Source organism: Chiloscyllium punctatum, chromosome 36, assembly GCF_047496795.1.
Source record: "Chiloscyllium punctatum isolate Juve2018m chromosome 36, sChiPun1.3, whole genome shotgun sequence".
NCBI classification, from domain to species: Eukaryota; Metazoa; Chordata; class Chondrichthyes; order Orectolobiformes; family Hemiscylliidae; genus Chiloscyllium; species Chiloscyllium punctatum.
The window spans coordinates 3037265-3062150 of NC_092774.1; the positions used below are offsets into that span (position 1 = coordinate 3037265).

Consider the following 24886-nt stretch of genomic DNA (forward strand, 5'->3'; position numbering starts at 1 on the left):
AAGTTATAGATGGTCACAGTAGGCACTAACTTTAACAGCAGTATTTGTCTGTGTGCTGGACGATCTGGTGGGATCGATGGTTACCTGGGCACCACAGACACAGTGTTGACAAAAATTGGGAGAAGATGCCAAACGCCACGACGTCGTCAGCCAGAGGTCCTGCAGATAGTGCCCCTAAGGGATCTTTCCCTCCAGCTCTTTGGGGATTTTCCTTTTAGTTTTGACCAGGAATGACGATGTCATGCCCCACCCCACCCCCCAAATTCATTCCCCTGTGTTTTTTTACCCCCCCCCCCCCCCCCCCCCCCTTGTCCCTGTGTGGTATGGGTGAGTGACCTCCCTCTGAGCCCTCCCTCCCTCCACAGACTGACTGCAGGAGACTGAAAGATCGCGCAGCGTCACCCTCAGCCCGCGCGAGCTCGGGCCTTTTCAAACCGCCAACGGCCGGAGCGCGAGCAGAAACGCGAGGCTGTGATTGGCGGGGCCGCTCCGCCCTCGCGAGAGGGGCGGCCGCGTGGCGCGGGAGATCGGGGGTTTAAATCCCAACGGCCAGGAAAGCGATTCTGTGATTAGCGGACCCTCCTCCGGGGGAGGGGCTCCGGCGAGGCGCGGGAGATCGGGGGTTTAAATCCCAACGGCCAGAGCGCGGGCGGAAAAGCGAGGCTGTGATTGGCGGGTCCCGGAGGAGGATGTGGCGCCGCCTATCCCCCAAGAGGGTATACAGCGTGGAGGACGGAAAGGTTGGAAGACGAAATAGAAGCAGCAGCTGCAAAGAAAAATGATGAAAATGCAGATGAAGAAATGCAGAAATTGCTCTCATCGAGTGAACTCAATAACCCCCAAAGCCATAGATTGTAGTTCAGTCCAGTTTAAAATCCTGGATTCATTTGGGGGGAGAGCAAAGAAGGGAAGTATTTCCTTATTCTTCCAATCAATGATGTCAACGAATTACGATTTTTGAGAGAGACTGGAACGAATCAGTCACCAATGCTGGATGGTGATGATGCAAGTGGATTTCCAGAGGAATCAGTGAAAGGAAAATATAAATTGGAGGGATATACTGGTCCCATTATTGAGAGCTGGATTGAAGAATGACTGAGCAAATGTTGAGACGTTGGAATTGGAATAGTGTACCAACAGTGAAGAGGAGGAATTGATTTTATCCTAGTCTACGACCTGTCTGGTTCAAAAATATTGGTCTCATTGAGGATGGTGCAGTAACCAGAAAAAGTAACAGCAACTGAGATGCTACAGGAGGAACATTCTGTGCTTTCTGACTGTGTTGTGATTAGATCTCAGTCTCTCAGATTTAGAGAGGAAGAGGAGTCAATGAAATGGGAGATGTCATGGAAATGATGTTCCGAGTTGCAATTTTTGAAAACTTATACAATAAGGTCAAAGGTAAAGCTAAACCTATTTAGATCACCTTCTTGAAATGCAACAAAATGGCAGATCCTAACTGAGAGATCTGTATCAAACAGGCCACACCAAAACAGGATCAAAATCAATGTCTGAATGTCATGACTTAAACAAAAAGTACCATGACGAAATGGAAACCATCTCACATAGTAGCCAGTAAGGAATGGGCAGTCATTCACTGGGTGGTCATTCCGTGTGAGTATTGGAACAATATTTCACGCCTGACTCAAAATTCCAATAACCAGTGAAGATGCAAACTAAAATAACAAAACATTTTTATTTCATAATGATGTGGTTACATTTTGCCAGACATTCCTTACAGGTCGGGTCGAAAGCAAACCCCAACCACCAATACACCTGCATCTTTAATTGCGATACCAGCTTTTGAAAAACTGTTCAGCAGGCTCTTAACAGATTGTGGAATGTGCTGTGTCAGGAACATTTGACGAATTTCTGCAGTGCATCTTGTAGTTGGTACACACTGCTGTTACTGTACATCATTGATAGAGCTGCAATGTGGTGTCAACCAAGTGTTTTGCTGAGTCCTGGATGGTGTCAGGTTTTTTGAGGGTCATTGGTGTTACACATATCAGCGCGATGGTGCAGCTGTACAAATCTCTGGTGCGGCTGCACTTGGAGTATTGCGTGCAATTCTGGTCACCCCATTACTGGAAGGGTGTGGAAGCCGAGGAAAGGGTGCACAGGAGATTTACCATGATGTTCCCTGTTATGGAGGGAAGGTCTTCTGAGGGACCTGAGGCTGTTTTCGTGAAAAGGTTGAGAGGTGACTTAATTTAGAAATATAAGATAATCAGAGGGTTAGATAAGGTGGACAGTGAGAACCATTTTCCTTGGATGGTGATGGCTACCATAGGAGAGATCACTTTAAATTGAGAGGTGAGAGATAAAGGACAGATGTCAGAGGTAGTTTCTTTACTCAGACTAGTAAGGGTGTGGAACATCCTGCCTGCAACAGATGTAGACATGCCAACTTTAAGGGCAGTTAAATGGGCAGTGGATAGGCATATGGACGAGAATGAAAGCGTGTAGGTTAGATGGGCCTCAGATTGGTTTCACAGGTTGGCCTCAGACGTTCCATTGGGTTTTGTATGGCTTCCTGATATACCTTATTCACTTTCAGACAGCTTTAAGTTTACCCCACCAATCCTCATCCCTTATTTCGAGGTTTCCAGATATTCTACTAGGCCGCACCCCTAGATTAAAATAAATTTGTATTTCATTCTACTCCGTCCGACTCAGCCTAGAATAGGGTGGTATAGTGGTAAACCTCACAGTATCAGGGATTCGGGTTCAATTGCAGCCTTGGGAGACTCTCTCTGTCAGGTTTGTACATTCTCCACATGTCTGCCTGCCTGGGTTTCCTCCGAGTGCTCAAGTTTACTCCCACACTCTGAAAATGTGCTCAATGCTAAATTGTACTGTGGTGTAGAGTTTACCTGGATAAGCAATGATAATGGGGATAGAATAAGATGCTATTCCGAATGGCCCACTTCTGTACTGTAAGGATTCTATAATTCTATGAGTCCTTTGGTCCCATAACTTACACTCAGTAACTACACGGTTATCCCCTCTAACTACGGGCAGTGAAATGAATGTACTCACCACGTATCCACTCACCACTTTGCTCACAACCCCAACTGGTAGGAGGTTTTCAGTCCCAAGTTGCTCTTAAGAACCATAATACAATTTTTCATTAATGTGGAAAATAAAGTAGTTGAATCTGAAACTATGGTCCTGATTCTAAATTGAAGGGAAATACAAGGGTATAAATTGCAAACGTGCAAGAACAGATTGAAGAACTTTACTGAAAGGTTTGATAGTGGAGAATTAATGATGAATATGTAAACAACTTGTGAATGAATTACAATAATCATTCATTCCTGTCTGGCACAAAAATAATAGAGAAAAGACAACTCAGCCATAGCTTCCACAAGAAATGAGGGTCAGTATAAGATCCAAAGAGGAATCATATAAAAAGACCAGAAAAAGCAGCAACCTGAGGATTGGTAGCTTTTAGCAATCAGCAAAAAAGGACAAAAAAGTTGGAGCTCCAGTGACATGCCATGTTCCCACACCAACATTTCTGTCACAAGCCTGCTGCAGTGTTCCAGTGACCCTCAGTGCCAGCTCAACAAACAACAAGTCATTTTCTACTAGGGCTCAACACGGAGTTGAATAACTTTAGAGTCTGATTTTGTCCTTCCATGCTTTCTACCCATCTCCACCCTCTGGTCCTGTCATGACACGGGTTGTTTTCAGCACAGCCTACCCATTCTTTCCTGCTCTCAGCTCTCCTTATCACTTATTCAGCTCCCTTCTGTCTTGGCCTATTGTCAATAATCCCCTTGTTTGTCTACCCCTTTCATATCTCTCTCTTTCTCTCTCTGGTCTACATGTCCACTGACCGGCTTACCTCTCCCTTCCACTAACCCCATCGCATCTTCAGCATAAATCCCACTTTTTCACAGCATTGTTCTAATGAAGAGCTGCTGATCTGCAAAGGGTAACTGTAAAGGGCAGCTACATAAAAATTGCGGCTACAACAGAATTCATAGGACAATAACACTGCAATTGGTGAGTCGTATCTTGACTCTCCATAATTTTCTACAATAAACAAGTCCCGAACCTGGACTGTGATGGGGGAATACTCTACACCTGCTTGGATGGATTCAGCTCCAGTAGCACTGGGGAGGGTCAACATCGTCCAGGATGAAGCAGCTGTACTTCATTGATATACAATCCAACACCTGAAACATTGACTTCCTCCGTGACTTCTTCAACAGTGGTTTCCAAATGTTACAAACTCCACCACCCTGAAGAACAGGGAGCAACAGCTACTGAGGAACACCACAACCTGCAAGGTCCACTCTCTGTCACTGACCATGCTTATTTGGAATTATATCACTGTTCCTTCATAGTGATGGGGTTCAAATCCTGAAACTGTAACCCTAATACCTCTGTGGGTTGCTGCATTTGTGGCCATACATAATTTCCCAGGAGAAGGTGATAGTGAGCTGCCTTATTGAAATGCTGTCATCCATTTGGTGTATATTGATAGACAATGGCATTGGGGAGGGGATTTTAAGACTTTGGTCCAGCAATAGTGAAAAAATCTGAGTGAGGATGGTGTGTGGGTTGAATGGGAGCTTGCGGGTGATAGTGTTCCCATGTATCAGCTGGCTAGCTCCTTTTCATGGTGGAGGTTATGAATATGGAAGACAAGGACTGATAGGGCCCTAAAGTAGGCCCTACCTATGATAGGGCCATAGGTAGTGATTTAGAACAGACTTCAGGCTTCAGGTACACAAATCTTTGAAGTTTGCATCACAGGTAGACGGGGAGATTAAAGTGTTTAGTCTCTTTGTCCTCATTGCTCAGACTATATAGGTGAGTATAGGTGTTGGGACATTTTGTTGAGCTTGCATAGAACATGGGTGAGGCTTCTTCTGGAGTACTGTATCCAGTTCTGGTTGTTCATTTGTAGGAATGATATCATTAAACTGGACAGGGGTCAGAAAAGATTTACCAGAATCTTGCCGAGAATGGAGGTTTGAGACTAGAAAGGCTTGGATTTTTTTTCACTGGAGCACAGGAGGTTAAAAAGTGACCTTACTGAGGTTTATAAAATCATAAGGGACATAGATAAGGTGAATGACAAGGGTCTTTTACCCAGGGTCTACCCTTATTCATCGAATTAGTCAAATAGTTACTAAACCATGTCCCAGGCTTTGAACGTACAAACAAAAGCATACCCATCTTCTCTCTGTGATTGCCTGGGTTTCCTCTGGATACTCTGGTTTCCTTCCACAGTCTGAAGATGTGCAGTCGAGGTGGATTGGACATGCTGAATTGTCCATAGTATCCAGGGATGTGCAGGTTAGGTGGGTTAGCCATAGGAAATGCGGGTTATGGAATGAAGTGGACCTGGGTAGGATGCCCTTTGGAGGGTCGGTGCAGAATTGATGGATCAAATATCTTGTACTTGCACATTAGGGATTCTGTGACCCATGTTCTGGATAGCAGATCATCAAATTCACAAGAACACAAAATGTCTCTTTGGGACTTTGCAAGAGTGCTGTAGAGGACAGATGGTATAATTGTTCTCTCCCACTCAGGAAGAGGTTTTGCAGGCAGTCTCCCAGAGTCTGTTCCAACAGATAAGGGTATAAATGGTCTGTTTCTTCCCCAAAGGTCTGGGCAGCATTCAGGAGACAGGGCTACGGTCCAGTTCCCAAATTCCCACATCGACGGCGAATTTCTTGTCCATCAGTGGCTGGGTGGTAACCACAGCCCCGATCTGGGAGGTTGTTATCAGATTCTCACACGGACGATCTGTCTTGTGAAAACAATTTTAAAAAGCTGAAGATCACACCGGGTCAGACGTGCATCCATGGAGAGAGAGAGCAAGCTAATGTTTCAAGTCGCGATGACTCTTCATCATAGAATCAGAGGTTCCCTACACTGTGGAAACAGGCCATTCGGCCCAACGGTTTCATACTGACCCTGTGAAGAGCATCCCAGAGAGAGCTCCATTTCCCCTCCCCTATCCTTGTAACCCTGCATTTCCCATGACTAACCCACCTGGAGGCGAATGGTCCAGAGTCAGTAAGGAAATTAAGGGATAGGGCAGTGGCAGAAAAAAAACATCAAGGGCTACCAGTTCAGTGGTTGCATAGCAGAGCGAAATCGATGGGATGAATGGCCTCAGCTCCACCTCAAGACTCCCAGGACGAGGTGGAGGTGGCCGCATATCGGTGCTCCGATTGGTTGGTCGACCATTGGTCCTCCAAGTGAGATCTGAGCTGCCTATTGGTGTGAACACATGTTGATCAGATGACAGTCCCGCCCCCTTGATGGGACGGTCACGTGGTTTGGCTCTGTCACCGAGGTGGCTCCGGTTTGGTTCCACCGGGAGGGAAAGCTCCCGGATGATCCGGTTGGTCTTTTCTTTCTTTCATTTTTAATTGTATCACCCGCCCGCTCTATTCTCTCCGATGTTGACACCCCTCCCCCTCGGAAGGGTTATATCAGCTCTTCTGGGCGGGGGGGGGGAGGTGGTGACCTGGGGCCATCTTGCGCATGCGCGTCTCTCCCCCCATGGAACAAATACAGTCCTTTCTGCCGCGCGGGGCTTTGTGGGATGGCCCAGCCGCCCTTGTGGGGGCCCATCTCCCGCCAGTGGCTGACCAACCACCCGACCGGCAAGGGAAGTTTCTCAGCTGAGCTCCCCGGGATGCTGCAGACCAGCCAGCACCAGGAACAGCAGCAAGGCCGTTCAGCTTCCTTGAGCCTGCCCTACTATTGTGGGTCATGGGTCACCTTATTCAAGGGAAGGATGTAAACGCCGTTGGAAGCCTACTCGAGACAGTTTACGCCTGGAATTGGCGGGTGTTTCTGTGATTGAATAGATTAGGACTGTAGTTGAGATGGGTAAGAGTCAAACTGATTGAGGACTCTTGTTAGGGTTAAACTTCACACAACAAGAGGTTTATTTGGAGGCACTAGCTTTTGAAGCGCTGCTTCCTCATCAAGTGGTTGTGAAGCAGGATGATAAGACACAGAATTTATTGCAAAAGATTACAGTGTTATGCAGATGAAATGATAGATTGAACAAACTGAGATTAAGTCTTTCATCTTTTAGAATGGGTTTACTAGTTTCGGTTCTTCAATATGTAAATCCCAGAACTTCTTTTAAGTCAAATTTTCAAGACAGCTTCAGGTTTTATAACAAAAGGTGCCAACACAGCTCAGACAATGCATTAAAGGTGTGGGATTTAAGTCTGTCTGTATCCCAATCTTGAGTCAGACTAGTTCTATTTCCAAAGTGGAATATAGTAGCAATTATTCCGGTATGGTGGCTTAGTGGTCAGCACTGCTGCCTCACAGCACCAGAGTCCCAAGTTCAATTTCAACCTTCGGTGACTGTCTGTGTGGAGTTTGCACATTCTTCCCGTGTCTGTGCGGGTTTCTCCGGGTGCTCCTGTTTCCTCCCACAGTCCAAAGATGTGCAGGTCAGGTGAATTGACCATGCTAAATTGTCCATAGTGTTAGGTGCATCAGTCAGAGGGAAATGTGTATGGGTGGGTTACTCTTCAGAGGGTCGGTGTGGACTTGTTGGGCTGAAGGGCCTGTTTCCACACTGGAGAGAATCTGATTTTAAAAAATACCTGACGGACTATAACCTGGTGTTGTTGATTTTTAACTTTATCCACCCCAGCCCAACACCAGCTGCTCCAAATCTTGTCAGGGTAGATGTGAAAAGAAAAAAAACCCTGCAGATCCTGTAGGTCAGAAACAAAGACAGAAGTCGCTGGAAAGCTCAGCAGGTCTGGCAGCATCTATGAAGAGAAATCAAAGCTAACATTTCAGGTCCTTTCTGAGGAAGGATCTCTGGATGCAAAACGTCAACTCTGATTTCTCTTCACAGATGCTGTCAGACCTACTGAGCTTTTCCTGCTACTTCTGTAAAGGATGTTCTCCCTTGAAGGACGTTCTAGAACGGGGGACCACTGTTTCAAAATTAAGAGTTGACAATCTAAAACAAATAGGAAGAGGAAATAGTAATGGAAGAAGACTTTGAACCATTGTAAGGCAGAATTACATCGATTCTTGACAAACAAGTCAGTAAGTGGATGGATATTGATGGATGGATGAGATCGTGGATTAATATTATTGAACGGCAGAACAGGCTTGAAGAGTTCAATGTCTGGTCCGAACTCATATGTACTTTTCGATTGCTTTCAAAGCCCTTCTTCTTTGTGTTATCAGTAAATTTGGCTTTCTACTCCACAGTCAGTGATTTGAGTCCATGTCCTCAGAGCATTAGCCTGGGGTTTCAGATGATGTGTCAAGTGCCATTACCAATGCGCCATCCCCTCCCCTTGACCTGGTGCAGCAGTCACATGATCTGCTTCCGAAATCGTGAATGTCTTCATTTACAATCACTGCCAATTTCACAACTGTCTGCTTCCATCTCCACTCCTCTGTCTGTGCTTAACCTTCCCCCTCCCCCCCCCCACCCCCGACTCTCCGCTTCCTGCCAACGTGCTCAGAGAAAGCCATTTTATTCTTCTTCGGAGGGAAAATTGGCTGCAAAGTAATTGTGCTCCATCTTTCTGTTTCTCCATTCATTTTACAGGGGTTTTACATACGAGGCCTCTCTTTAAGATCTGATCCAGTAGCTAGTTCCATTGGGGGTCTCAATATTGTCGGTGTTTGCACATGGAAGGAGAAAGCAGCGACCGACTGGTGGACAAACCACACACTTGTACCGGGTGTGGTCTCACCATCATCCTTTCGCCTGACCTGGAGAGACACGTGCACTGTCACAGCGAGGAGGATCCAGGGGAAGGTGGGCACGGCGAGACAGGATTCAGCTCACTCTCCGTGTTGGAAGATGGTCAGCGTCCTGCCACTGAGGAGAGTGGGTTTACCTACTGTGCATGTGGGAAGGGTTTGTCCTATCCCTCCAACCTACAGGCACACAAGTGGGTTCACTGTGACAAGACACCGTGGAGATGTTCTGACCGTGCCAAGGGCACCAAGAGCGCGCAGGAGACAAAGCGAGACCAATGCCGACACACTGGGCAGAGGCCTTTCTCCTGCTCGGTGTGTGGGAAGGGATTCACTCAGCTATCTGACCTGCAGAGGCACTGGAAGAGCCACTCTGTTCAGCCGCTCCTTGAGTGCTCCTCTTGTGGGAAAGAGTTCACTCGATCATCTTCCCTCCTGAGGCACCAGCGGTTTCACATCGATGCACAAGGGTTTCAGAGTTCTGATAAACGCAACCCGAAGCAGAGGAGACATCAGCTGCAGGGAGTTGGCGAGAGGCCATTCGCCTGCCCCGCGTGTGGCAGAAAGTTTGCCTGCACCTCCAACCTGCTGACCCACCAGCGGGTCCACACGGGGGAGAGGCCGTTCCCCTGCCGAGACTGTGGGAAGGAGTTTGCCCAGGCTTCCAACCGGGAAACACACCAGCGGGTCCACACTGGGGAGAAGCCGTTTACCTGCTCAGTGTGCGGGAAAGGATTCGCTTGGTCGTCCGCCCTCCTGACCCACCAGCGGGTCCACACCGGGGAGAGGCCGTTCACTTGCTCAGTGTGTGGGAAAGGGTTCATTCAATCCTCCGCCCTCCTGACCCACCAGCGCATCCACACTGGCGAGAGGCCGTTCACCTGCTCTGTGTGCGGGAAGGGATTCGTTCTGTCCTCCAAACTACTGACCCACCAGCAGGTCCACACCGACGAGAGACCGTTCCCCTGTTCGACCTGCGGGAAGTGTTTTAAAAGCACCAAAAGCCTGGTGATACACCAGCGCTATCACGCTGCAGTGCGACCATTCGCCTGCTCGGAGTGTGGGAAGGGATTTACAGACTCGTCCTACCTCCTGAGGCACCAGCGAGTCCACACAGACGAGAGGCCGTTCACTTGCTCCGTGTGTGGGAAGGGCTTCATTCGGTCCTCCCACCTCCTGAGGCACCAGCGAGTTCATCCTGCTTCCTAGCATGGTGACCCTGATGGTAGGAGGCCTGAAGTAAAAAGTACTTGGTGAATTCCTGTGTTGGGTTCCTTTGGGTTGCAGCCTGTTCAGTTGATGGTCCCCTTCATTGAATCTCTCATGGTGTCACATGAACGCTACAGCACAGGCCATTTGGCTCAATTGGTCTGAGAACACAGTTCTTCACCACTTGAGCCTCGTTCCATTCTCTCTTCATCAAGCACCCATCACCCTATCCTGCTGTACCTTTCTCCATCTCACTTGTTTTTCCAGCTATTCCCCCTTCAGTTTGTTAACATAGTAGAGTACAGACCCTTCTGCCCTCAATGTTGTGCCAGCCTTCTATCCTACTCTAAGATTAGACTGACCTACATACCCTCCTTTGTACTAAGGGATGAAGGGCTCCTGCCTGAAACGTTGATGTTCCTGCTCCTCGGATGCTGCCTGACTTGCTGTGCTTTTCCAGCACCCCTCTAATCTCCAGCATCTGCAGTCCTCACTTTTGCCGAGCCAACAGTCACTTAACTGTCCCTAATGTAATTGACTTGACTACCACTGCTGGCACCCGCCACTCTGAGTAAAGAGCCTACCTCTAACATCTCCCCTAAACCTTCCTCTAATCACCTTCAAATTATGCCCTCTTGTGATAGACATTCCCCTGGGAAAAAGCCTCTGGCTATCCACTTTATCTATGCCTCTAATCGTCTTATACACCTCTATCACATCACCTCTCATCCTTTGCTACAATGAGGAAAATCCCTAGCTCCCTCAACCTTTCATTATAAGACATGCCCTCCAGTCCAGGCCGCATCCTGGTACATCTCCTCCATACCATCTCAAAAGCTTGTGCATCCTTCCTGTAATGAGGGGACCATAACTGAACACAATATACCAAGTGTGCTCTAACCAGGGCTCTATCGAGCTGCAGCATAACCTCACAGCTCTTGAACTCAATTCCCCTGCTAATGAAAGGCAACACACCATACGCCTTCTACACAACCCTACCAACTTGGGTGGCAACATTGAGGGATCTATGGACATGGACCCCAAGATCCCTCTGTTCCTCCACACTGACAAGAATCCTGCTTTTAACCCTGTGTTCTGCATTCAAATTCAACCTTTCAAAGTGAATGACTTCTCTTTTCCAGGTTAAACTCCACCTGCCACACTCAGCCCAGTTCTATATCCTGTCAGTGTCTCATTTCAACCTACAACAGCCCTCCACACTATCAACAACACCACCAAGCTTCATGTCATCGGCAAACCTACTAACCCACCCTTCCACTTCCTTATCCTAGCCCTTTATAAAAATCATAGAGAAGAGGTCCCAGAACAGGTCCCTGCAGAACACCACTGGTCACCGAGCTCCAGGCTGAATACTTTCCATCTGCTACCACCCTCTGTCTTCTAACGGCCAGCCAATTCTGTATCCAGACAGCCAAATTTCCCAGTATCCCACGCTCTTTCCTTTCTGAATGAGCCTATCAAATGTGTTGCTAAGATCCATGTGCATCACATCCACAGCTCTGCCTTCATCAATGTGTTTTGTCACATTCTCAAAAGGAATCAGTCAGGCTTGTGAGGCATGACCTGGGCCCTCACAAAGCTATACTGACTGTCTCTAATCAAACTGTGGTTTTCCAAGGAATCATAAATCCTGGCCAATCGTTTACCCAGCACTAACAGAAGACTGACTGGTCTGTAATTCCCTGGATTATACTTCACAGTTCACCATCCCACCCAGCTTTATGTTACTCCCCACACTTCTGCCTACACCAGTACGGGGGGCCCCAAACTGAATCATGAGTGGTGCTGTTCGGGGACACTGCCTTTCCTGTCCAGTTAGACCACTCAGGTGTATAGAGCTGTATGTGAGCCCACACAGGAAGTCTCAAATGTTGAGGCAGTGGTACCAGTATCAATCAGGAAGGGGATTTCCTTATCCTCAACAGTCAAGCAGACGACCGTTTCATCCTTGGGGTCTTTAGACAGGACAGGGTAGAGCTGAAAGGAGGATAATCAGGGGCTGGGAAGGGGGCAGCAGAGCAAACTCATCCCCTGTCTGGGGTTCTGTATCGCAGGTGTAACAGTGGGCAGTCTCACCACCAATGACCATCCACACCACAGTGAAAACAGGTCTGTATTGGCCGTGTCATTGTCCGTGAAGTGGTGGGGGTGGGGGGGGGTAGCCACCACAGGGTCAAGGGCAGCCGTGCTAGTTGTGGAAAGTGGGTGGAGGGGTGTCAGGGGAACGATGAAACATTGCACTGAGGCCATTCAGGTGAACAGCATGTGTATGGTCATATCCATCGACCCACTCCTGGGACAAGGGTGGGGGTCCATTGGGTGGTTCCTGAGGGAGTCAGGGCCTGTAACAGGGACATTAGAATCTTTGTGAGGGGGTGGGCGGGGGGGGGGAGGGTGCTGTATAATTTCATGCTTGTCTGTTGCCTGTTTAGGGCCTTTCAGACTATGTCAGTAATAAGTGAGCGCTCTTCTCATTTGTTGGCGGGTGTTATCCGGCCAATCCATATTATTGGTTTGAACAGCAGTAGCTACCCGCTCTGGGATACATTGTAATAGTAGTGCATTAAAGCTGGGGCGAGGGATTTCCTACATGACAAGTGGTGTCCCCTACATGGGTGGAGTATGTGGAGCAAAGCCGATCTGAACTGGCCTCCTCCTGCTTTGGGCTGCACTCCAATACCCTCATTATATATACCTGGTGTTGTTGCAGACTTCTCTGGAGAGCCCCCGCACCCCCCAATCACCAGGATCTGGTCCCCGAGCTGGGGAACGCCTCTGGAAAAGGCCTCCCAATCATTGTAACCCCCAACTGGGGTTTCCATCTCGAACCCTCGCTTGGGGCCAGAGCCAAGCAGCACAGACTGAAGAGGTCCTGAGGTGTGGCTAGATACATTTGAATTGTCCCTGTAATATAATCAATGAAATCCTCTGGACTCGTCTTTCGGTTTTTGGGGGGGGCGCGCGGCGGGGGGGAAGTGTGTGGGACATAATCAAGCACATCTCTTGGGCTTTCCAGGCGGTGTAAATGTCTGGTGGTCTGTCCCGCTGAGCCAGGGTTTGGGTTAGGGACTGTCCAGGTCGGGAACTGCCTCTGTTCATGTTTATGGGTGGCGTTGCCTGTTCTGGTTGGGTTAGGCAGGCCAGGGTTAGCCATTTGATTTGCGACCTCTCTGGGCCAGGTGTTGCTGTTGGGGCTGTAATCATGGGGCCCGTCATGTTCACTACCACTGTCTGTGACAGGGTTATAGGATGGTGTGACCTGTTCTCTGTGCGTCTGAAAAGGACCTGTCTATTTGTCTTTTTTAGTGTTGCATCGCGGCCTGAAAGCAACTGGGTCAGCGAAGCTTTCAGGAGCCTGGTTCTGGTCAGGACCTGGGGGGGATCTGAACTTCCCTGTGACTGAGGGATAGAGTGTGGGGAGACAGGCGGCAGTGAAGGATACAGTGAGGGTGGTGGTCACGGGCCAGTGGATCTTGGTTGGGGTGACACGGCGCGAGTAGGGGTAGGAGGGGAGAGCGGCCGATATGAGGGGTGGGGTGGGGTGGGGGGGGTGCAGGGCACTCCTGCTCATCAGTGTCACCAATTTGGAACAACATCAGCAGACCAGACATGTCTGGAGGTACCTCCGTTTTGCTCTCGTCCAGTAGCTGGGTTTCGCATTTTAACCCTGGTCTGTTCGTCTGTCTAGTGCCTTTTAGCTTTTCTTGGTTTCTCTCATTTCAATCATGATCCTCGCACTGTGTCTTTATCACTGCCCAAGGTTTAGGGTTACCCTCGTTATCACATAATCTAATCCCTGTCTGACGTGTGCTGTTCTCCCACCTACTCTGCTGAGATTTGCCTTTTAATTCCTCAGCTGCTTTTCGCCACACAGTTATTAAAGTTTCCCACCGAGTGCCCACATTGCACTTCCAGATTGCCTCCTCGCCCTTTAAACATTTCTCTCTGTCCCACGTCCCTCCTAGTGGCCAGGTTTCATTACCCAATTTCTTATTTAAACATCTGAGCCTTTCCTCATTCTGAGGGTCACCTCGGCTATAATCCATACAAAGGGGTTCCAGCCCCTGACCTATCTAACACTTGCCCCATGTTATTGTGTATATATTTCTTTCTCGAGCTGACCTTTATGGAACTGTCCTGGCAGCCTCTGTACTCACTTCAGGTTCCTGACCTTCGCGTGGGGGATCTCCCCTCTGAACAACCGGTCTAAGGCAGGGTGCTGAGACAGACACAGTGACTCCACTTTACCTGGTGTACTGTATCCCGGGGCTCCGAACTCCCGCTTTCCCTGGGGACTCACCCTGATTTAACCCTGGGGGACTCTCACCCTGATTTAACCCCGGGGGACTCTCACCCTGATTTAACCCCGGGGGACTCTCGCCCTGATTTAACCCTGGGGGGCCCTCACCCTGATTTAACCCTGGGGACTCTCACCCCGATTTAACCCTGGGGGACTCTCACCCCGATTTAACCCTAGGGGGCCCTCACCCCAATTTAACCCCGGGGACTTGAACCCCGATTTAACCCCGGGGACTTGAACCCCGATTTAACCCCGGGGACTCTCACCCTGATTTAACCCTGGGGACTCGAACCCTGATTTAACCCCGGGGGACTCGAACCCCGATTTAACCATGGGGGACTCTAACCCTGATTTAACCCTGGGGACTCTCACCCCGATTTAACCCTGGGGAACTCTAACCCCAATTTAACCCTGGGGGGGCCCTCACACCGATTTAATCCTGGGGAACTCTAACCCCGATTTAACCCCGGGGTCTCTCACCCCGATTTAACCCTGGGGGACTCTCACCTCAATTTAACCCTGGGGAGCTCTAACCCTGATTTAACCCTGGGGGACTCTAACCCCGATTTAACCCCGGGATCTCTCACCCCGATTTAACCCTGGGGACTCTAACCCTGATTTAACCCTGGGGGACTCTAACCCCGATTTAATCCTGGGGAGCTCTAAGGCTGGTTTAACCCTGGGGACTGTAATCCCGATTTAACCCTGGGGACTCTAACCCCGATTTAACCCTGGGGGCCCTCACCTGGATTTAAGCCCGGGGATTCTAACCCCGATTTAACCCTGGGAACTCTCACCCCGATTTAACCCTGGGGGGCACTCATCCCGATTTAACCCTGGGGGACTCTAACCCTGATTTAACCCTGGGGGACTCTAACCCCGATTTAACCCCGGGGACTCTCACCCTGATTTAACCCTGGGGACTCTCACCCCGATTTAACCCGAGGGACTCAAACCCTGATTTAACCCCGGGGGACTCGAACCCCGATTTAACCCTGGGGGACTCTAACCCTGATTTAACCCTGGGGACTCTCACCCCGATTTAACCCTTGGGAACTCTAACCCCGATTTAACCCTGGGGGGCTCTCATCCCGATTTAACCTTGGGGGGCTCTAAACCCAACTTAACCCTGGGGACTCTAACCCCGATTTAACCCTGGGGACTCTCACCCTGATTTAACCCCGGGGACTCTAACCCCGATTTAACCCTGGGGTCTCTCACCCTGATTTAACCCTGGGGACTCTCACCGTGATTCAACCCTGGTGACTCTCACCCTGATTTAACCCCAGGGGGACTCTCACCCCGATTTAACCCTGGGGACTCTAACCCCGATTTAACCCTGGTGACTCTCACCCCGATTTAACCCGGGGGACTCTAACCTTGATTTAACCCTGGGGACACTAACCCCGATTTAACCCTGGGGGACTCTAACCTTGATTTAACCCTAGGGGGCCCTCACCCCAATTTAACCCCGGGGACTTGAACCCCGATTTAACCCCGGGGACTTGAACCCCGATTTAACCCCGGGGACTCTCACCCCGATTTAACCCGAGGGACTCAAACCCTGATTTAACCCCGGGGGACTCGAACCCCGATTTAACCCTGGGGGACTCTAACCCTGATTTAACCCTGGGGACTCTCACCCCGATTTAACCCTTGGGAACTCTAACCCCGATTTAACCCTGGGGGGCTCTCATCCCGATTTAACCTTGGGGGGCTCTAAACCCAACTTAACCCTGGGGACTCTAACCCCGATTTAACCCTGGGGACTCTCACCCTGATTTAACCCCGGGGACTCTAACCCCGATTTAACCCTGGGGTCTCTCACCCTGATTTAACCCTGGGGACTCTCACCGTGATTCAACCCTGGTGACTCTCACCCTGATTTAACCCCAGGGGGACTCTCACCCCGATTTAACCCTGGGGACTCTAACCCCGATTTAACCCTGGTGACTCTCACCCCGATTTAACCCGGGGGACTCTAACCTTGATTTAACCCTGGGGACACTAACCCCGATTTAACCCTGGGGGACTCTAACCTTGATTTAACCCTGGGGGTCTCTCACCCTGATTTAACCCTGGGGACTCTCACCGTGATTCAACCCTGGTGACTCTCACCCTGATTTAACCCCAGGGGGACTCTCACCCCGATTTAACCCTGGGGACTCTAACCCTGATTTAACCCTAGGGGGCTCTCACCCCGATTTAACCCCGGGGACTCTCACCCTGATTTAACCCTGGGGGACTCTCACCCCGATTTAACCCTGGGGGACTCTCACCCTGATTTAACCCTGGGGGACTCTCACCCCGATTTAACCCTGGGGGACTCTCACCCCGATTTACCCTGGGGGACTCTAACCCCGATTTAACCCCGGGGACTCTCACCCTGATTTAACCCTGGGGACTCTCACCCTGATTCAACCCTGGGGGACTCTCACCCTGATTTAACCCTGGGGACTCTCACCCTGATTCAACCCTGGGGGACTCTCACCCCGATTTAACCCTGGGGACTCTCACCCTGATTCAACCTTGGGAACACTGACCATGATTTAACCCTGGGGACTCTAATCCCTTTAAAACCCCAGCTTCGTGCAAAGTGACTTGTTAGTGTCCAAGTGCAGGAGTAGCTCAAAGATTCCATCACCATCGAGTCCCAGGAGACAAGGGGTCAACTGGGTGTGAAGTTTAGAGAGAGAGAGATCAAGGTGAAGTTTACCTTGTGGACCCATCCATCTCACACCACCAACATTCAGGCACTTGCTTATTCAGTCCACCTGGAAGCTCCGTGTATGTTGGAATCCCACCGCTACCACCATATGTTCGGTTCTTTTCCAGAGGTTTCACACACATGATGCAATTTACTCACACCAACTTCTGAAAACAGTTAAACTTTAATAAAGCCTGTACAAGCGAGGTAACCCCTCTGATACTCTTCCCAGGCGTGTGCAGTCAAGTCAGAAGAGAGACCCTGAACAAAGAAACTACATCCCCTTTATCCAGGTCAGTTGGCAATGCTTACAGATGCTCTGGCCACTCCCCCACAGTCACATGCCACTCAAGACAACCCCCAGTCACTCACAGTCACATGTTACCCCAGCTCCAATGGTAGGACGAGATCATCCTCGGAGATAATGCAAATGCTATTGTTCCCATCCTGGGGAATCATTATGCAGATGATTTCCTGACTCAGTGATTCCCCAAGACAATGTCGGTGTGATGTGTCCAAGCTTCAGGGTGGCCCTGCAAATGGGTTCTGGCTTTGCTTCTTCCTTAGACAGTGGAGGTGTGCTGGCCTCAGTGTTGGGGATAATCATGCAAGCAAACCTGGCTATGAAAGGACAGAAGAGATTAAATGAGAGTTTAATTTGATAATAGGAGGGGGAGTAGTAGTAAATGACTAAATGAAGCATGAATTACACTGGACAGTTATCCACATTCCTGCATGCTATCTGGGAGACAGAATGTCACCCCAACCCACTTCCAGAATCTTCAGCTTTGCAGTCTAACTCTTTAATATATTACATGAATGTCTACAGAGATATTCCCATTTAATCTTTTAACATTACATTGGGCTTCTCTATTAACCTGTGTTAAATTCTGACCAGTGTTCTCTACTCATTCTTTCATAGTGTAGGATCTCCCCTTCTCCCAACTTCTATCCCTCACAGGGTGAAATTCTGGCCTGAAGTTTGTCTTCTGCACCAAGATGTTTTCATCTGCTCATCCTGCTGCTCTTATCACTTTGTGAACTGTCTGTTCATCCACATGAATTCTTACCATCTCTAGAAGTGAGTTTTTAAACTCCTCCAGCACAATTAGCTCTTAGCCCCTCATAGGTCTTCTCTCTTTTGAAAGTCAGCACCCATCTATCAAAATGACTATGTTTAATGTTTTACGAACTGAACATAAGCCTGACCTGGTTCCTTCTTTATGTTTCTGAATGGCTGTCCATACACTTTTGGTACCAATCCATAAGAACTTAAAATAGGTTGTTTGAACTCTTCATCATCTGTTGACCCCTCATCTGACAGTGAGACAAATACCTCACTAGCTCTGCCTACCAGTTTGGTCTGAACTGGCATTACCCATAAATTCTCAGACCACTTCATCTGTCTCGCCACTTTTTCAAATGAAATAAAGAAGGCTTCAGCATCTTTCTCATCAAAACGTGGCAGAGTTTTGACATATTTGTATATATCACTATGTTCTCTTTTAATCTCCATCCTGTTAACGACTTTGCTGACTCAGTCGCAACTTCTCTCACTTTTTGCTCAGCTAAGAACCTTCTCTCTCTTTCTTTTTCCTCTGTCTCTCTTCTCTCTCTCTTTCTGTCTCCCTTTCTTCTCTCTCTCTTTGCTCAGCTAAAAACCTTCTCTCTCTTTCTTTATCTTTTATCTCCATTTTCCTCAATTGTAATTCATGTTTTTTTCTACCTCTAATGCACTTGTCTGTTTCTCTGACACAAATGTTTGAGTAATTCCTTTACAATTTCAGCTTTACTTTTGTCCTTGGTTAAACCCAAATCCAACTTCTTTGCTAATTCTAAAAGTATGGCTTTTTTCTTTCCTTCTAAATTTTCTGGCAAAGTTGAGAATCATTTTCAAACCCCAGAACCTCTTTAGCAATTTTAAGAGCCATTTCTCTCGCTTTTAATTTCACCAACAACAAGTCACCGAAATTAAACAAGTTGTCTCACCTATGTTTTATTTCAAGAAATGGGACACTAATCTGCAAATGTTTAAATCGACTGGGTTTTTCTCGTATTCCAAATGTTTACAAATCTGTCCAAATCTCAGACTGAATCTGTCTAAACCTGTTCAAATCCTGGACGAAAGTCCCCAAACTGTTACAACACGGGGTAAACCCCTCCTGCTAATTTAAACCTGACAAACAGAGAAGCTCATCTTGTGCCGTAATCTGTTAAATTTCAAGAGGCAAAGATCACTATTTGAAGGAAAAATTAACAATTTACTTTTTAAGTCCAATGGAAAATATTAAAGCCAACAACTATTTACAACTCCTTTTTCTTAAATGTTTCCTTTACCTCCCCACTCTACAATACTGAGCGATTAAAAACACGATTAAGATTTACAAAAAAAAATTCAAATTTCAAAACCAGCCAGCTGTCCAATCTTCTCTTTATATCTTCCTCTGTTATGCAGCTAGCAATCTGCAGTTGTTGGTTTTTTTTGGTAGTTCTCCCCTTAACTGTTCGACGTATCTGGTTTTATACCTCAAAGCATCGGATCATTTCATTGGTTTGTTGTCATGAAAACACTAAATTCAAATTTGATTTAATTTTGGTATCTGGCTATAATTTAAACTAATTGACCGAATCGAATTTGTTTTTGTATCATGGCAACTCCTCTGCACTATAGGTTTCATAGTCAAATTTTACATTTTAGATTCTTTCCGCACACTTTGTGCCTTTCTCAGCCCATGCCAGCTTCCAGTCCCTCTTAAAGGGACAGTACATATCTAAACCTTCATAGCAGTATGATCATTAAGTACATGTGAGAGAGACCATTAGCTTGGAGGAGTTCAAATATACACTTCCTGAATTTGAGAACTGGTGGAAGGGCAGAGTGTTAACGCAGCAAGATTAGCAGCTGAAATGGCTGATGATTATGGGTTGTTGATAAAATCAAAGTTTGACTTTGAGCATCAATTCCAATCTGTGAGGGATAGAAACTGGGGAAAAGAGAAATGCTCAGGTCGTAAAGGAGGATGAGATGTCTTTGAAGATAATGCAGATCGTTTATAACAGGGTGAGATTCTCTAATCCAGTTTATCCTCAGGTATGATACAGCTGGATCACAGGTGGGAGTGATACCTATTGTGGTTGAAAGGCCAGTGGAAAATCAGGCAGTAAGATGTTACAGGCAGTATATCCTGGGAATTCTCCTGACTCTGTGGTAAAAAGGTCACAAAGCCACAGGTTAAAATAGGAGGGAAATCAAAGAATAAAGATAAGGAAATTAAAGTTCAATTATCAGAAACGTTGTTTGATTGAATGGCTGAGAAAAAAAACAGAAACAGGTGGAGGACAAAGTGGATATTTTTAGTTCAGAGAGGTTAGTCAAATTACAACAAAGCAGTTGTATCAAAAAGCGTACACAGAAGCAGGATCTGAGTGTGTCCCAGAATGTTAGGATCTTAAAATGGAAGTTTTAATGACGAAATGGAGACCATCACCTGTTCAGGTCGATATGTGGGAACACCACCAACTTCAAGTTCCCCTCTAAGTCACTGACCATCCTGACTTGGAAATACATCACCGTTTCTTCAGTGTCGCTGGGTCAAGATCCGGGAATTCACTCCCGAATGGCATTGTGGGTCAACCACAGCAGGTGGACTGCAGCGGTTCAAGAAGACAGCTCACCACCACCTTCTCAAGGGGGCAACTAGGGACAGGCAAGAAATGCAGGCCAGGCTGGCAATGTCCACATTCCACAGAAAGTATATGAGGGAGGATGGGGATGTGGGAGGATGGGGATGAGGGAGGATGGGGATGAGGGAGGATGGGGATACAGGAGAAATGGGAATGTGGGAGGATGGGGATGTAGGAGGATGGGGATGTGGGAGGATGGGGATGAGGGAGGATGGGGATGAGGGAGGATGGGGATGAGGGAGGATGGGAATGTAGGAGGATGGGGATGAGGGAGGAAGGGGATGTGGGAGGATGGGAATGTGGGAGGATGGGGATGAGGGAGGATGGGGATGTGGGAGGATGGGGATGAGGGAGGATGGTCATGTGGGAGGATGAGGATGAGGGAGGATGGGGATGAGGGAGGAAGGGGATGTGGGAGGATGGGAATGTGGGAGGATGGGGATGAGGGAGGATGGGGATGAGGGAGGATGGGGATATAGGAGGATGGGAATGGGGTAGGATGGGGATACAGGAGAAATGGGATGACGGACGATGGGCATCTCAGAGGAGAAGAATGAGGGAGGATGGGGATGTGGGAAGAAAGGGATGAGAGTGGATGGGAATGTGGGAGGATGGGGATGAAGGAGGATGGGAATGAGAAAGGACAGGGAAGAGTGAGGATGTGGATGAGATGGGTTGGGAATGTTGGAGAATGGGGATGAGGAAGGATGGAGATGTGGGAGGATAAGGATGAGGGAGGATGGGGATGAGGGAGGATGTGCATCGCGGTAAGTGTCACAATATGGCTCCAGTTTTATCCTCCACCACCTGGCTTTCTCAAATATAGCATTTAGTCGCAAACCCTAACATTCTTTTAAACATGTTTTGTTATTTTCTGTAACCGATGATGATATTTTAATTATCTATGTGTACGAATCCCTATGAGTCTTTGTCCCATCAGTGTTCCTAACTTATCACTGTTTTGAAAGTATTCAGATCTACCCGTTCTGGTTCTGAAGTGGATGACCACACAATTGCCAACATTGGAGTTTATTTGCCACAGTTTGGTCTATTATTTCTTGCTAATTTGATGCTTCCTGATGTTTTATTTACAGTGCTGCTTATCTTTCTGTGCAAAGAATATTTGGATCTGGTGTTTTTGATCCCATTATTAAAATCGCTGATCACCATAGTGGGGTCACATATACTGGGAGGAGGTGGGGGTGATCACACCGGACTTGTATTTTTATATTTGTATTTGTTTGTGGGATGTGGTCATCATTTGCTAGGCTGGCATTTACTGCTCATTCCTAATTGCCCTGGGGTCAAGGATGGCAGATTTCCATCACGAAAGGCCATTAGTGAACCACATTGATTTTTACAAAGGACAGAGGTTACATGATCGCCATTGGTATATTATTATGATAGATTTTTAATCATTTCAAATTTCACCATGTCCCACTGTGGGATTGGACCCCATATCCTGAGAACATTAATAATGGATTTCTGGATTACTGGCCCAGTGACATTACCAATATACCTCCCCTGATACAATGCAGAAACCCAGTGTAATGTTTTCGGGTCATATAATCCCAGATACCATGGCAGACAACCCCAAGAAATATTTGGAATCAAAATCTGACCTAATGATGACCATGTAACCACTGTCGATCCTCAGAAGAAAATCTATCTGGTTTACTGATGACCTTTGGGGAAAGAAATTTGCTATTTTCCATGACAGCTCCTCGTGAGGGAATTCCCATCATCTGATCTTGTCTTGGAGACACAGTATTGAGATGGATGGTCCAGTCGGTTTTGGTCAGTGGTAACTCCAAGACATTAATAGTGGGGGATTCAATGATGATAATGAGATTGGATGTGAGGGGGAGATAGCTCTGGTCTCCTTTGTTGGAAATGGTCATTGCCTGGCACTCATGTGAAAGTTCCTTCCTACTTCACGACCCAAGAGAGAATGTGGTTCAGATCTTGCTCCGTAAGGAGATGGACTGCTGCAATGTATGAGTAGTTATGAATGGTTGTTATACATTGTGCAATCAACTGAAAACATTACCACTTCTTTCCTAACGATGGAGCAAAGGCCATTCTTAAAGATGGTTGGACTTGGAACAATATTATGAGGAACTGCAGCTGCGAGGTCCTGGAACCAAAGTCATTCACATCACACAGCAACAGAAAACTTCTTTTGTGCTAGTCATGACCTAAAATGTATTTCTGTATCATCCCCTCAATCTGTGAAAAGCACCACACTGGTTTCTGTTATGCTTGTATACAGTTTCCTCGATATCTGTACAATCCCACAATACAACTATGTTCTGTAGAATCCCCTTACTCTGTGTATAGTTCCACACATATCTGTGTTTCTATGTATTGGTCTATGGACTAGTGACCAGTTATCGGTGGCAAAAGCCTTTTGCCTACCAACAATTGTGTCATTAGTTTTCTGGGAACTGAACCTTTTGGGGTGGAAACACATCACAGAGAGAAGTCGTTTGATCTCCATGGGAGTTGATTCTCTGGTCTCTCCAGTTCCAACCCATTTTAAACATGAAAATCTGTTCCTCTTTCATTCAGGGGTTGTTGTAAGCTGTGACTTTTAACTGAGACGTCACAGCCCTTTTATCAGTGAACCATGCACTTTGTGTCTCGTGCAAAACAGTGGAAACGTTTGCAGAAATATGATTGAAAAGCAACATTCTAACTGGTGTAATAATCATAAGGATCACCTCAACAACCTGTTAATAGGAACCACTGAAATGTTTACAGGTATTCCTATGTCTGAAACCTACTTTTCCCTGTCTGTTTTTCTGACTGTGAGTTTAAGGAGGAGTTTATAAGGGGATTGGAGTTTTAGTTTGTTGTGTTATACACAGATGTTTATCTGTAGCTACAATCTTTCTGACTTCTTGCTCAGGACAAAAACTTGGTCCATGCTTTCTATCTACTTGGATCTGTTAATCAGATGAAATAGGAAATTCTGTGTAGTTATTTTAACATTTGGAACTTTGTGCTAACTCCAGTAGAGGGCTTGATATCCACTACACACTCGAATGAATCCTGAAAGTATAGTCCCATCTTCTAACTGTGTTTCTGTCGACTTCTCACATTCCGATTGGGGTCTGACACTGTAACTGTGTTTTTGTAGAGCCCCTCACTTTGTGTACAATTATGCAGTTACTGATATACTAAAGTATCCCTCACTCTGTGTGCAGTCCCACATTGTAAATGTTTCTCCATAGTTCATTTACTCCGTGCACAGTCAGCACTGTAACCATGTATTTGTACTTCGCTCTCACTGAACAATCTTGCAACTGTGTTTCTGTTCAGCTTTCTCACTCGGCATTCAGTCCCATAGTAAGTATTTCTGGAGCATTCTTTCAACCTGTATAAAGTCCCACTGTGTAACTGTGCTCCTGCATAGCGTCCTCAATTAGTGCACAGTTCCCATACTATCACCGTGGTTCCCTAACGTTCCCTCAATCTGTGTATTGTCTCCCACGATAAATGTGTGTTTGTGTTGTTCCCTCAGTCCATGTACAGTCAGACACTAATTGTGCTGACACATTTTTCTGAGAGCCTTCTTTACATAAACTAAAAATCTTGAACTTAACAGACGATAAAATTCTCTGTGCAATAGTCCAATTTCCTATTCATACCTTCCTCGTGGACATGTTTCACAAAAGAATCTGAATGTTCATTGCAGGCTCTAACCATTCTGATGTGAGGTTAAAGCCATGATGTTGGAGGTCTTTTGCAATTAGTTTCAGTTCTGCCGGTCTGTCACCTTTCAGTAAATATATACCTGTTTGTTGGAGCAAAGAATAAAATCAGAATTTGATTTTCATATCAGTATCAATGTACTTATTCCTTTTAGTAACCAAGTCCCTCTGGGAGATCCCCCTGCTCAGATTAAACCTGACTGTGATCTCTGAGAGGAAGTGGAAGGAGAAGGAACTGATTTTGATGTTATCACTGAGTTTCGGACATCTGTCACATATTAATCATAAACAATCATTGTGCTGCTCGAAAGCGGGAGCAGTTCCTTGAGAGGTTTATGAAGCTTTCAATCTATCTCCAGTCTTAAAAATACTAATCACATCAGCTTTTTGCTCATTCTCTGAGCCTGTTCCCTTTGCTTGAAATTATAAACATATATTTGTTGTCGTGTATTCTTATCATTTCTGTAACTCCTTCAGAAATCTAACAGAAACATGTCAACTAAAAATATCACAAAG

General features: G+C 47.0%; 1 protein-coding gene and 1 long non-coding RNA gene across 3 annotated transcripts; one reads left to right on the forward strand and one right to left on the reverse strand.

Moving 5' to 3' along the window:
• Positions 1-6287: 6287 nt before the first annotated feature.
• Positions 6288-12118, forward strand: LOC140460173 (uncharacterized). Of its 2 annotated transcripts, XM_072554564.1 has the most exons (3): positions 6302-6376; positions 7868-8064; positions 8579-12118. In XM_072554564.1, exon 3 carries the CDS (start codon positions 8662-8664, stop codon positions 9940-9942), a length of 1281 nt encoding a protein of 426 aa, XP_072410665.1. In that variant the 5' UTR covers positions 6302-6376; positions 7868-8064; positions 8579-8661; the 3' UTR covers positions 9943-12118. The 2 variants fall into 2 exon arrangements, with proteins under 2 accessions (XP_072410664.1, XP_072410665.1); XM_072554563.1 differs by lacking the exon at positions 7868-8064 and having other exon boundaries at positions 6288-6376; positions 8579-12117.
• Positions 12119-17135: 5017 nt separating this feature from the next.
• LOC140460180 (uncharacterized) lies at positions 17136-24497 on the reverse strand. The gene is made up of 2 exons (XR_011953897.1): positions 24308-24497; positions 17136-17591 (listed from the first exon to the last, which is right to left on the reverse strand). It is a non-coding gene; the product is annotated as an uncharacterized lncRNA (long non-coding RNA).
• Positions 24498-24886: the final 389 nt, after the last annotated feature.

What these genes read in the sequence shown, in the direction of transcription:
- LOC140460173 (XM_072554563.1), top strand. Translation starts at nt 8,662, where the DNA reads ATGGAAGGAGAAAGCAGCGACCGACTGGTGGACAAACCACACACTTGT.